Source organism: Haliotis asinina, chromosome 4 (genome assembly GCF_037392515.1).
Source record: "Haliotis asinina isolate JCU_RB_2024 chromosome 4, JCU_Hal_asi_v2, whole genome shotgun sequence".
Taxonomy (NCBI): Eukaryota; Metazoa; Mollusca; class Gastropoda; order Lepetellida; family Haliotidae; genus Haliotis; species Haliotis asinina.
The window spans coordinates 70,688,319-70,703,831 of NC_090283.1; the positions used below are offsets into that span (position 1 = coordinate 70,688,319).

The 15,513-nt window shown below is 38.1% G+C and overlaps 1 protein-coding gene across 1 annotated transcript in view; it reads right to left on the minus strand.

The window, feature by feature from the left end:
- Nucleotides 1-15,513, minus strand: part of LOC137282688 (protein MIS12 homolog) — a 28,678-nt gene that overhangs the window by 5,704 nt on the left and 7,461 nt on the right. Inside the window, exons 2-5 of the mRNA XM_067814475.1 lie at nucleotides 11,114-11,259; nucleotides 9,013-9,080; nucleotides 3,591-3,689; nucleotides 2,390-2,533 (exon numbers count right to left, since the gene is read on the minus strand). Coding sequence (XP_067670576.1) covers nucleotides 2,390-2,533; nucleotides 3,591-3,689; nucleotides 9,013-9,080; nucleotides 11,114-11,252 — 450 coding nt within the window. The 5' untranslated portion in view covers nucleotides 11,253-11,259. The remainder of the gene's footprint in view (nucleotides 1-2,389; nucleotides 2,534-3,590; nucleotides 3,690-9,012; nucleotides 9,081-11,113; nucleotides 11,260-15,513) is intronic.

Sequence of the window (15,513 nt, forward strand, 5' to 3'; positions counted from 1 at the left end):
ATAGTAATGAATGTATAGCAGCTTGTAATCAAGGTAATGAATCTGTAGTGGCTTGTAACCATGGTAATGAATGTGTAGTGACTTGGAACCATGGTAATGAATGTGTAGTGGCTTGTAACCAAGGAAATGAATGTATAGCAGCTTGTAATCAAGGTAATGAATCTGTAGTGGCTTGTAACCATAGTAATGAATGTGTAGTGGCTTGTAAGTATGGTAATGAATGTGTAGTGACTTGAAACCATGGTAATGAATGTGTAGTGGCTTGTAACCAAGGAAATGAATGTGTAGTGGCTTGTAACCAAGGAAATGAATGTGTAGTGCAATGTAACCATGGTAATGAACGTGCAGTGGCTTGTAACCAAGATAAGGAATGTGTGGTGGAACGCAACAATGGTAATGAATGTGTAGTGGAATGTAACCATGGTAATGAATGTGTAGCAGCTTGTAACCAATGTAATGAATGTGTAGTGGCTTGTAACTATGGTAATGAATGTACAGTGGAATGTAACCATGGTAATGAATGTACAGTGAAATGTAACCATGTAATGAATTTGTAATTGACTATATCCATGGTAAAGAATGATCTAACTGCTGGAAGAGCACACATATTTAGCCACCTCAATCACAGACTCTTCAATTGTAATTGCCTCCAAACTACACCGTTTACAGTCTGGTCTGTTGAAGATGAGCCTCCACTTTGACATTCCTGAACACCATAACCTTTCCTGTTCTCACACACTTTGGCTGATGATTATGTTGTTATATGACAAACATTGTGCAACAATGTTTCAATGGTATACATGGTATCACGGGACCCTCTACTATCCCGGTAGTTAATGTTGTCGCCATCGGGAGTATGAACGCCTATTGACATTTGGCATTTTATATATATTTTCAGTTGACTAATGTCTTATCTTCATTTCTAAAGCAAATAATGTAGCACACAATCAAAACTCATTCAATATGATTACAGCAAAGCCAACTGTCTTGTGTGAACCAGGAATTGAAGCAACTCTTTGTCACCACTGTATTGGTATTTTCTTACTAGAACATGTGGTACAAGCAAATGACACTCTGAAACATTTAGTAAGACAATGAACAAATCTAAATAGTTTTATTACTAAAAAGTATTCAGGAATATCATTCAAATTAGTAATAAAATCATGTGTTCAACCAAAACATCTGAAACTTTTATTCATTTGGATACAAGGAAACAATAACATAACAAAATATTGTTTTGCTGCCTTGAAATGTACCAAACAACTTACTGTCCTGTACAGGGTGAAGTTCCATAACACGATTACTCTTGAGAAAGTAAAGTTTGATTCATGCTGGATATAATGACAGCAGGGTTCATACTAGTTACAAAATATTCCAGAACTTACTAAAACAATGAATACTTTAACATTTCTACGATTAGACATAACATACCAATGTAATAAATGACATTTTCAAGAGCAATGAATTTTTTAAAACATAATTTGCATATGTAAACAGTCAATGCAGGTGTGGTGTTTCTGCTTTTACATGTCCTGATAATATAGAGACCATGATGACTGAGTTCCAGTATACATGTAGATTCAGTAAGGGATAGTGTGCTATACTTTGACATGTACTAGATTCAGTCAGAAAGATCTGGAAAATGGCACAAGGTGCTGATTCCAGGATCATGTGCCTTAGAGTGTCATAGAATTTTCTTTTTCAGCTTTTTAAGGGGAGCTAACTCATGCCCCCACATCACATGACATCTCAAGTTACAACAAGACAAAGGCCTAGATTTTCGAAGCTCTCTTAGCACTAAGATAGTCATAAGTTAATGTTAACGTATGGCACTTAAAACTATCTTTGCGCTAAGAGAGCTTCGAAAATCTAGACCAAGCATATTATGTTTGGATCATTATACCCTGATACTCTGCTTCCACTGCTTTCGGTGTTGTTTACTTGTGGGTTACACTTTTGTCAAATCTTTTTTTCAGGGGATAAGAAAGCGACATCATATTGTAAACCAAATGAGAAGATGACCTTGTCAGTAAAGACAGGAAATTTGCAATTAAACATCACAAGAGAAGATTATTTACCTATTCAGTTTTAATTTGTTTTTACTAGGCATTGTCTAATATGATCTTATATGGTATGCATATCTTCATGAATGGCTGTTTTGTATTTTATGAAACTACTTAAATCACAGCACATTCCTAAAATTTCCCAAATAAGTTACATCAAGGCAATTTGTTCGACTCAATTCTTATGGATGTATCTGTATACCATTCTGTAATATCCTCAATGAAAACTGTACCCATGATCCAATTCTTTCTATTCATGGCTCGAATATATCAATCAACCGTTGAAGCTGTGTAAACCCTCACACAGTAGTTTAATGTATACTCACTGCAAGTATTTTCTGTGTATATTCCTCTATGTCCTTGTGTATCTGTTTCTCATCATCTTCTGTGTACCCCTTCTCTTGTTTCACTCGATCCTCAGGCAGAACAGTGTTTTCCGGAATACAGAAGATGTTTGTGAAGAGATATGCCTGATAAAATGTTATTAAGAACTTTATCAATTACAAAGACTAGCTTAATTAAGACATCTAGGTCATCAACATGCAAAGGGCAAAGAGTAAATTGTAGAAATCACATGATTTCCATGTAACTATTTCTTATTAGGTGAAGCCCATGAAAAAAGTATTTTAAGTGGTTAAAAAAAAAAGCTTTTTCAGCAGACCCGATATTTTTTCAACATTAAAAGGTAATTTATGCCATTTATTCTGCAACTCAGGTGGGACTGACTTTATTCTTCAGAAGGAACTTATCATTAAAAGACTTCATTGTTTAGATGCCGATTCATGATGTCTAAAACTTGTTTGTGTAAACCATATGTGACTTTATAGGCTGATGTCGTAAAACTGGAATGCTGAACAATGTGTGAAGCTAAATGGACATATAAGGTTGCCATTTGACATTACAGTGTGACTACTGGAAGAATGTGAATACTTTTTGCTAAAAAATGTAAAAGGTTATCAGTATACAAAATTCTGTTCATTAAGCATGTCCTTATGTTCCTGACTTTTCCATTTTCATGCAGAACATCTGCAGAATTTGACCTTTTTCTGCCTAAGGATTAACATACTTTGAAAGTTGAAACAAGACTGACTATCAAATGAAATATGTCAGTCATGGTCACACTTGTAACAGTACTGGTGCATCTTTCTCAATAAAAGCAGAAACAACTTGAAAGTAAAAACAAACTGCTGGCTACACCTTGAATGTCATGAAGTTTTAAAATGGTTACAGCTTTATGGTTAAGAATCGAAATTTGAAATTCCCCGTAATTTTCTGTTGTTTTACAAGTATTTAACTGCAGATTTATTTAAGCAGAATTTGAAAAAAATGGGAAGCAGAAATTACTTAAATCTGCCACAGATTTCTTTAAAAAACTGTGCTATTTGGACTTTTGTTTGCGATTCAGTTTACTAATAAAAATTATCTATGTGGGTACCTGGACTTCATAAACTTGTAAGACAATGGGAAAAAACAAGTGTGCTCCAGTGCGGGATACAATGGACAAAACACACAACCTGATGAACCTACCTCGAGTGTGTCAAATGCCTTGTCCACCTGTTTGGCCATCTTTTGTTGCATCTTTTGTACACCTTCATTTACTTGACTTGGTGAGATCACATCTCCATACTGTAACATAGGAAACAATCTCACATGCTACAGTGACACATGAAACAACACTCCATCCCACACAGTGAACAAGAAACATCACTTATCCTATACTGTAACACAGGAAACAACACTTCATTACATACTGTAACATAGGAAACAATCTCACATGCTACAGTGACATATCAAACAACACTCCATCCCACATGGTGAACAAGAAATAACACTCCATCCCACACAGTGAACAAGATACATCACTTATCCTATACTGTAACACAGGAAACAACACTTCATTACATACTGTAACATAGGAAACAATCTCACATGCTACAGTGACATATGAAACAACACTCCATCCCACACAGTGAACAAGAAACATCACATATCCTATACTGTAACACAGGAAACAACACTTCATCTCACACAGTCAATTAAGAAACAACACTATCACAACACTGTAACATAGGAAACAACTTCACATACCACTTCATCCCATACTGTAATGTAGGAAACGCTTCATTACATACTGTAACATAGGAAACAAAAGTATACCAGAAATGTAACAGAGGAAACAAAACTTCACCCCATACTGTAACAGCGGAGACAAAACTTCACTAAAACTGTAACATAGAACACGATACTTCATTCAATACTTTAACAAAACAATACTTCATGCCATACTGCAACATAAGAAACAAAACTTCACCAAACTGTAACTGAGGAAACAATACTTATCCCATATTGTAACAGGGTAAACAACACCCAATCCATACTGTAACACAAGAAACAAATGCATCATCCCATACTGTGACACAGGAAACAACGCGTCACCTCATGCTGAAACATAGGAAATAATGCTTCACCATGTGATTGCTCGCTGCGCTTTTGATAAGACAGCTAGTCTAGACATCAGGGTAATATTTTTGGAAGAGGAAAGTTTTCAGCTTTGACTGGAAGGTAGACAGTGTTTCAATGTTTTTAATAAAGACGGGCAGATCATTCCAGAGAAAGGTGGAAGTGAATGAGAAGCGACTGTGTCCAAAGGTTTTCAGTTTGGCTCTAGGAATTTTGAGCAGTGAGTTGTTAGCTGATCTGAGACAGTGAGATGGCACATACTCTTTCACTAGGTTGGACAGGTAGGATGGAGCCGAACCATTTATGCAGTGGTATGTGATGCACAGGATCTTATATTTGATCCTTGCTTTGATCGGCAGCCAGTGTAGTTTGACAAGGACTGGTGTGATGTGTGACCGCTTCCCGCTTCTGGTGACGGTACATGCAGCTGCATTCTGAACACGCTGTAATTTGGTGACAAGATCCTGACATACATTACCCAGTAGACTGTTACAGTAATCGAGCCGTGAGAGGATAGTGGATCTGGCCAAATGGCATAACGCATCACGTGTCAACAGGTGACGGATGTTATCAATGTTCCTCATGTAGAAGTAGCATATGCGACATACGGTATTTACATGGTCCTCCATAGAAAGGTTTGAGTCCATAATGACAACAAGGGTTTTTACTGTTTTACTGAAAGGTAGCACGGAATTACCAATCTTGACACTCTTGCTTGACAACGGTATAAGGATCCATACCGAAACGTCGCATCATATGCAATAAGGAAGTTGTTATCCATAAAGAATCTTACCCTCCAATCTTGATCGAGTCCACCTTAACCGTGGCCCGATTCATGGTTGACCCGGTCAGCAAGATATCAGTTTTGTTGTCATTTAATTTTAGCTTATTGATTGACATCCAGGATTTCACATCAGAAATGCACTCTGAAACATGAGCTATCTGAGTTTTGGACTGATTAGGAAAAAATGATCTTTGAAGCTGAGTGTCATCCGCACAGCAGTGGTGGTTTACAGAATGCTGGTTGATCAGCTCACCAAGGCTACGCGTGTAAAGAGGAAACACCAAGGGTCCTAGGACTGACCCTTGTGGAACTCCATAAATAACTTCATGTAGACTTGATTGGACTCCATCGATGAGGACGAACTGTGTTCTGTTTTCCAAATATGATGAAAACCACCTTAACACATTACCACATAGCCAAAAACAGTCCTCCAAACACGCAATGAGCATGTTGTGGTCTAAAGTGTCAAATGCGTCAGACAAGTCGAGAAGAACAAGCACGCTAACTTGCCCCGAGTCTGCTGCTTCAAGCAGAGCATCAATAACACTGATCAGTGCTGTTTCCGTGCTATGATTTGGTCTATAAGCTGACTGAAAAGGATCATAAAGACAATTGTCACTGAAATGTGTCACAAGACGAGTCTTGACAGCCTTTTCCAAGAGCTTCGACACACAGGAAAGGTTAGATACGGGTCTATAATTAGCTAGATCTTCTGTATCCAGTCCATTTTTCTTCAGTATAGGTTTCACTGAAGCACTTTTTAAAGTAGAACGGAAAGACTGAGGTTTATCATCTTGGTAAAAACTGGCAAAAGAATATCCAGGAATTCAAACATAAACTGTGTTGGAATTGGTTCCAGAATGCAATAGGTTTGTTTTGATTGATCTGAAGCGTGTGAAAGTCCTTCTTACCCAGAAGGGATGACATGAAGTCATAGAGTGCCTTCTTGGACATGGACTCCTTCACTTGAGACAGACAATAATCTGCCTTGGCTTTCCGGATCATCATGGTTGTTGAGTTCCGTGCTGACCTAAAGATCTGTCTGTCGACTTCCAGTTTAGACTTTCGCCAATTCCTCTCAGTCTTTCTGTGATGTTTCCTGGCAGCAGCAACTTCCTTGGAGCAGGAAGGCATCTCTCTGAGATACTCTTGATAGTACAGGGCGCATGTTTCTCAAGAAGTTGAGTCATGGTGGTGTCGTATGACTCAAAAAAAGGACTCAGCATCTGAAAAGTTTTTTTGTAAGAGGTCTGACTGCAGAAGATCATGACGAAAATCTTCTCTATTCACACGTTTGAGGTTACGACAAGCAACCTTCTTGATCGGTCGTTCAGGAAGTTTCATGAAGAGGGTTGCTAATACGGCATGATGACATCTGACTGTCGACAACTGACATGTTCTTTACACGGTTACCATCTAGCTGGGTGATCACCCAGTCAAGAGTGTGTCCAGATCGATGGGTTGGTTCAGCCACATGTTGGACTAACTCATGAGATTCCAGAAGGTTGACAATTTTCTACACTGTTGGGTCATGGTGGTTATCATAGTGAAGATTGAAATCTCCTAGTAATAGAAGATTCCTCTGTTTGAGTTTCATTAGGAGATCTGATAGTTCATCAAAAAATAGGTCAGTTGTCAGTTTATTTTTCTTGGATGGAGGGGGCCAGTAGATGCACATGCACCTGAGAGAAATACTTTTGACAGTCAACAACATATTCATCGATTCACATTCATCCCATACTGTAAGACAAGAAACAATGCATCCTCCCATACTGTAAGACAAGAAACAATGCATCCTCCCATACTGTAAGACAAGAAACAATGCATCCTCCCATACTGTAAGACAAGAAACAATGCATCCTCCCATACTGTAAGACAAGAAACAATGCATCCTCCCATACTGCAACATAGGAAATGCGTCACTTCATACTCCAACATAGGAAACAATAAGAGAAGAAACAAAACTTCCCTCATACTGTAAGAGAGGAAACAAAACTTCCTTCATACTGTAACAGAAGAAACAATGCTTCATCCCATACTGTAACACAGGAAACAATGCATCCTCCCATACTGTAACATATGAAACAACCCTTCACCTCATACTGTAAGAGAGGAAACAAAACTTCCCTCATACTGTAAGAGAGGAAACAAAACTTCCCTCATACTGTAACAGAAGAAACAATGCTTCATCCCATACTGTAACACAGGAAACAATGCATCCTCCCATACTGTAACATATGAAACAACCCTTCACCTCATACTGTAAGAGAGGAAACAAAACTTCCCTCATACTGTAAGAGAGGAAACAAAACTTCCCTCATACTGTAACAGAGGAAATAATGCTTCATCCCATACTGTAACACAGGAAACAATGCATCCTCCCATACTGTAAACATATGAAACAACGCTTCAGCTCATACTGTAAGAGAGGAAACAAAACTTCCCTCATACTGTAACAGAAGAAACAATGCTTCATCCCATACTGTAACATAAGAAACAATGCATCCTCCCATACTGCAACATAGGAAACAATGCTTCATCCCATACTGTAACATAGGAAACAACGCTTCACCTCATACTATACGAGAGGAAACAAAACTTCCCTCATACTGTAACAGAAGAAACAATGCTTCATCCCATACTGTAACAGAAGAAACAATGCTTCATCCCATACTGTAAAATTGGAAACAATGCTTCATCCCATACTGTAACATAGAAAACAATGCATCCTCCCATACTGTAACCTAGGAAACAATGCTTCATCCCATACTGTAACATAGGAAACAATGCATCCTCCCATACTGTAACATGGGAAACAATGCTTCACCTCATACTGTAACAGAAGAAACAATGCTTCACCTCATACTGTAACATAGGAAACAACGCTTCATCCCATACTGCAACATAGGAAACAACGCCTCACCTCATACTGTAACATGGGAAAGAACGCTTCACCTCATACAGTAACAGAGGAAACAACGCTTCATCCCATACTCCAACATAGGAAACAATGCTTCACCTCATACTGTAACACAGGAAACAATGCTTCATCCCATACTGTAACACAGGAAACAACGCTTCACCTCATACTGTAACAGAGGAAACAATGCTTCATCCCATACTGTAACAGAAGAAACAAAGCTTCAACTCATACTGTAACAGAGGAAACAACGCTTCACCTCATACTGTAATAGAGGAAACAATGCTTCATCCCATACTGTAACAGAGGAAACAAAACTTCACTTATACTGTAACAAAGGAAACAATGCTTCATCACATACTGGAACATATGAAACATCGCTTCATCCCATACTGGAACATAGGAAACAACAAAACTTCACCCACACAACGCTTCACCTCATACTATAACATGGGAAACAATGCTTCACCTCATACTGTAACAGAGGAAACATCGCTTCATCTCATACTGGAACATAGGAAACAACGAAACTTCACCCACACAACGCTTCACCTCATACTATTACATAGGAAACAACGCTTCATTCCATGCTGTAACATAAGAGATAATGCTTGATCTCATACTGTAACATAAGAAACAATGCTTCATTCCATACTGTAACATAAGAAACAATGCTTCATCCCATACTGTAACACAAGCAACAAAATGTCACCCATACTGCAACATTATTTCTTTCTGCAGCAACAGAAAGAACTACAACATCAAAACTGTCAATCCGCACGTACCTCAGTGTTCATGTAGCTCTCCACAGCCTGCAGTCCATCCATCATGTAGTCATTGACAGCATTATACACTGGGTCAAACATACAGTCTATTAACCAATGACATATCATAGAATGTCAACATAAAACTAGGCATGATGGCAAATCACACTAAGTGCAGGTAGTAAGCATGTAACATGTTATTTTTGGGATTACACTTTCTTAGTAAAGCAGATTCTTGTACCTTTTGTTAGGCTGAGCCCCATCTGAGATTCAAACCCACATCCTCAGAGTCAGGCACCTAATCGCCCGCACACAAAGTCAGCAACCTAACCCACTCAGCCACCACAGCTTACACTCACAGAAGATGCTGTGGCTGAGTGGGTTAGATGGCTGGCAATTAGGTGCCTGACACTGAGGGTGTGGGTTCGATCGTGGATGGGACTCAACACAACATTAAGCATTAGAAACTGTACTTTACTACGAAAGTGTAATCCCAAATGTGACATACGTGGAATTTGACCACTTTCTAAATGGCAGCTAGCATGCGATCTGGGCTGACCACTACAGTCAGGTATGGGGCATCATGGGATAAGATATGGAGAAGTGAAACAAAATGTAAGGAAATGTGGAAAATAATGAAAAAAAATCTTGGACCTGTCTTTGTCATAAACACACAAAACAAAAGGCGTATTTCATCCTTGTGACTATTATCATACTTGTACGAGTTCAGTCACAAGCGACCCGTGAACGTCCGGGTAGAAAAGGCCTTCAGCAACCCATGCTTGCCATAAAAAATGACTATGCTTGTTGTAAGATCAGGTTGTCAGGCTTGCTGACTTGTTTGACACGTCATCAGTTCCCAGTTGCGCAGATTGATGCTCATGCTGTTGATCACTGCACTGTGAGGTCAAAGCTCAGTTAGTTACTGAACGCCGCCATATAGCAGGAATATTGTTGAGTGCGGCATAAAACTAAAGACACTCACTCACTCAGTCACAAGCAGTGCTTCAGCCAGGATGTTCTTGAGAGTTACCAACTGGCACCTTTACTACTAAAATGCGTGCCAGTGTAGTTTAGACTTTTGCCATTCATGGTAAACCATGGCATAGGAGACTCTATAGATTATATTACCTATTATTTTGCATCAATACTCTAGCATTGAGAAAAACAAAGCCATTCTATATTTTTCAATGTGAGTGATGCAATGGTGCTTGCCTAGCTGAATCTATTGTTTATGCTTATTTAAATATTGATGGTTTAGGAAAAATAATTTATAAACAACATTGGTAAGAACAGACAATGATTTGGGGTTGTTAAATGCCATATTCCTCAATACTTCAGCTAGATGCATCAGTCTGCAGTCGAGTCTGGGCCAGACAATCCAGTGAGTGACAACATGAGCATTGATCTGCTCAACTGGGATCCGATGACATGTGTCAACCATGTCAGTGTGTCTGTCCACCCGATCCAGTTAGTAGCCTCTCACAATCATGGATTATTGACGAACAATTCTAACCTGGATGAACAGATAATATGTATGGAACCAACACATTCAGCAAAAATACTTCACTTGTGTTTCAATTCATCGACTGACTAGCGTTTGAAATAACTGCTGGCCCAGAGGCCCAGCATCGGTTGTTATTGTGTCGGGCTGGTGGTTTCAAAGTATGTGCCGGCCCTCATGACCCTCTGTAAATGAACTGTCAATTTTTTTTCAAAAGGAATGTTTTGCCCTTTTTTCTTTATTAGTGTTCAGGAATCATTCAGGTTCATCATGTTACAATTAATTACAATTTCATTTCCTGGTGTCTGAATGTGAACACCAGTCCAACAAATAAAAACTACACTGTGTGCCATAGGTTTCACTTGAGCTTGTAGAAACAATGTGAAACTGTGTACAATGTAGTCTGTTTTTTATTGGTTTGACAAAATGAGCCTGCAGATTTCATTCAGGACCTGTAGATTTTAAAGACTGCAGGTAGCAGCAGGCAATGGTGGGCAGATGGTAAATTAAAGTATTGCAAATACTGTAAATGACTGCTGGCAGGATCAAGACACAGCAACACTTTTGTTCCACCATTTCCACCTTTAACATGGTAGTATCTTTGCCGTGTGAACTTACCACCATTGCTGAAAGACTTCGGGGTGAAACCAAAGTACTGTGTTTCATATTCAGCCTGTTCCTGGGAAGACTGGCTTGATGTCTTCTCACTTGTTACCATGGTAACAGATTCTACAGTTGTGCAGCTGCTCACAGACATTGTTAAACTGCAAAGAGATGGGCCATAAACTAACAGTCAAATCAAATGAGTGAGTGAGTTTGGTTTAATGCCGCTTTTAGCAATATTCCAGCAACATCATGGTGGGGCACATCAGATACTGACTTCACACATTGTAGCAACGCTGGGAATCAAAGTCCATACTGTCTCTTAACAATGTCCATTATAAGTACAGCTTGCACCAAAACACAGAAAATGTCCTTTGATATCAAATATAACATGAGTTAAGAAAGTTACAAATATGGACTATATAAGTATATTATCAATGAGTGTTGATATATTTTATATCAGAAGACATGAGGGCGAGATTCTATTTATCATCAAAAATCACTCTTCATTAGTTTTTCATTGAAAAATGGTTGTCTGTGAACATGATACCGCTATTAGACTTGCAGTGCAGCGATGTCGTTCTGTGGAACAAAGTTTTTGGATCATGAATTTATTTATTGCTAATAAATTATTATGAGCATAAAGTCCTTGAATTAAGTTGAAAGGCATTTAGAATTTTGACGTATATGAATACATGACATGTTTTATGGATAACAATATGAAACGAGACAAAATTGTGTCCATGGACACGAATGCCCCCGCTGCTGTAGGAAGTATTCCCTACACTGAGTGTGCTCTGGTGATTTATTTCTACTCAACAAGTTCAATAAACATCTATGCAAATATGAGACGCACACCTTCTAGCCCCAATGAAACACAAGTACAAACTTTATCAATTCTGTTGGGCAGTTTTTGTGGATAGACTTCATCCCCCTATTTCACTATCATCAGACAAATGCCACGTCTCTAAACATACAAAAAACTATAAAATACAAAAACAAAGTATGAGATTAATGCCTTTAGGGTCCCTATAAAGCATATGAGTAATAGAGTTACTTTTTAGGAAAAATGCATAACATACACCTCCCCATTACACTATATTCAGAGAGAAATTCAACAACATTTATGTAAATTCAAACAGGATTAAAATTGGAAAAATAAATAAAATACAAAATCAAAATATGATATGCACACTATTAGAGTCTCTACAAAGCACATGTGTAATTTAAAGGACTTTCACTGAGTAGTTTTTGAGAAGAAGTGGATAACGTCAGCCTCCCCTATAAAACTATATTCAGAGAGAAATTTAACAAAATTAATTTAAGTTCAAACAGCATTAAAATTGAAAAAATAAATACAGAAGTACAGATGGACATGGAGGATAGCCCTATATAACCCCTAACCCCAGCTATTTATGGTGGGGGCATAAAAAATAGAAGTGGTTATTTATAAAATGTGTCATGCATTTCACTAGCATGCTTAACATAAAGTGACCTGATACGCATGCAATCTGATTTACATGACAGACAAACCTTCAAATAATAAATGCTGAAACATTTGACACAATTACTAAATTTTGCTAATACCATCTTTTGCGACAAAAATCACTTTAACTGGTTCCCAATAAAAATCCATACAAGTTCTTTACCCTATTTTAGTATACATTCTTATGACAAATAACTTGTCATCCATAAAGTATTTTTTAGTGACTGAAATATTTTATGGTTTAATTATCTTTAATCATCTTTTTTGCTACCCACCACTGAAACAGACTTTTATTGTGATTTTCAAAAACTATATTTGAGGCACTTATAACTCACATAAGTGGTTGTCTATGTTGACTAGGGCCGTGTATTGCAGATAAACAATATTGCAATATACTATATAAAGTCAAATTTGTCAAATTCAGATGAGTTAAATGACGGTGTCTCAAATATTATGCATAACTTGAAGCACCTGTAGGTTCTGACCATACCTATGTCTCAAATACATCATTATGTCGAATTTATTATTTGGTCTCCAGTGATTCAACTCGTTGGGAATTGACTGTATTGCGATATAGGTACCTATTTCGTCATATGTATTGCAGTATATCAGGACCTTAAATGTTTGACAGTAGGTGACACCAGTTGTACATGTCAACCCCATTTTCTGCATTTTAAGTCCCTAGAAATATGTTATGGTTTTGATAATAGCAATCTCAAAATTAGGTGGCAAAATCAAGCATTTAGTTAAAGGTCACATGCAACCAAAAAATCAAACATAGTTACAACATAGTTGTCGCTTATACATGATATGTAAAATGCATTGCTGATTAAGAAAAAACAAATAAACAAAATTGTATAATCACAAATCAAAAGTGCAATTATATTGGCTACTGGTTCAAATTGCATGTGGTCAATGATTGAAGTTGTGCATTGAATAATGTCATTAGCAGACATCCAGGCAGACAAAAAACCAGATATTGAGTTTTCTCTCTGACAGAGTCTGCTTATCACAATCAATGTTTTTGTTGTGCAACGAATAGAATATTTACTTGTTTGTATACACAACCAAGATTAGACTACTGCTCACGACCTGATACTCCGGGCAGGCATACTGTTTCAAGCTCCATGAACCTATTCACTGTGGATGCCTGGAGCGCAGCGCAGCATAGCTGTTGAAACCACTTTTTCCCCCAGTGCTGGGGGAAAATTAATGAATAGTTTGAACTCCAATTTCGCTGGCTTTTTACATCACGTTTTTTTTCTTCAACTTTATAGGTTGAAGCAGGGATACTCTACAACAGGGATAGGTCACTCGCTTGCTTTCTTTACCATTTGTACTAATTAACGTGTGCCTCATCATGGTCCAACGCACATAGTGACTTGACTTGTTCCCAGTGTTAAAGGTCACATGCAACCAAAACATCAAACATAATTAAAACACATTTATCACTTATTCATGACATATAATATACATTGCTGCTTTTAAAAAAACAAATAAACAAAATTATAAGCGTACTTTTGTGATTCAAAAGTGCAATATTTTGTACTTGGGCTTACTTCCCCTGAAACGAAGCCCTCGGGAGACCGAACCCAGTCATAGCGGGTAGATGTGCACTCAAGTGTAACGAAGGCTTCTGATTGGCTGATTCATTTGTTGATACGCTGAGGGTTCATTGTGTGTACAGAAAGATGATCTGTTTGATGGGCATTTTAGAAGTATGGCTAGTCACAAGAAAGTAAGATTCTTTATGGATAACAACTTCTTTTTTGTGTACTGGATGCGTTGTTTCAGCATGGATTCATATACTGTTGTCAAACAAAATCATATACACTAGAAGAAGTTGTTATCCATGAAGAATGTACATAGAGTTGTTAGGTTTTGAAAATATATATTCTCTGAATTTGCGCTAGATCCAATCAAAAATCATCTCAGTAGAGATGCGTGGCTGGAATCTGTCATTCGTCCAAGTACAAAGCAGGACTTGAAACTGACAAGAGTTTCCGTCAGATCAAGTCATTCGAAAAAAATGAATGTAGTTTGTTTGCAACCCACAGACATAAAAAAATCATGTCGTGGATCACATAAATTACATAATGTGGCAGGGACATGACTCGGGTGCACGAGTCATAAATCAATTTATTTTCTTCATGTTGTATAGTCTGATAGGTGTTAAGTTCAAATTGCATGTGGTCAATGATTGAAGCTGTGTATTGCATGTTGTCTTTAGCAGATAGGCAGACAGACATATAGGTGTGAATAAACCAGACACTGAGCCTGTGACAGAGACTGCTTACCACAATCAACAATTCTTTTTCATAGAGATCCTCCTTGGGGTGCTTATAAGCATTTAAATGTTCTTTAAATTCTTGCGACAGTTGTAACTATATTTTTTCAATAAAATATATACAAAACAAAAAACATCGTTTTTGTCTTGTGAGACCACCCCTACAGGGCCTCTGGCCCCGTGACAGCCAAGAGCAGGTAACTCTTCAGACTATAGCCTCCAGGAAAACACTTCCTTTTCTGTCGCCCGCCTGTGAAGACATGCTACAGCGTTCAGAGATTCTTGCTTCTCAAAGACAAAAGACATGTACTAAGATGAGATTTGGGCTCAGGACCCTCCATCTAAGCGTTCCCACAAAAAGAAAGGCGCAGCTTCCTCTTCGGAGGGGTTGGCTAAGAAGGCCAGGGTGTCTAGGGACCCTTCCCCTTCTCCTGCCACTGTATCCTCTGCACCTACCCCCACTTCACAAGCACCATTAATCTCTGTTGATTCAATTAATGCCTTGTTTCAGCAACAGATGTCTTCGGTCTAATCAATGATAGATTCGGCGCTGTTGGTCACGTACTCGTTCGGTTCGTCCCTCAAACAGGTTAGAGAAAAGATTGCCGAGGTCTTACCTCAGGTTTCTATTCCTGTGTCGGA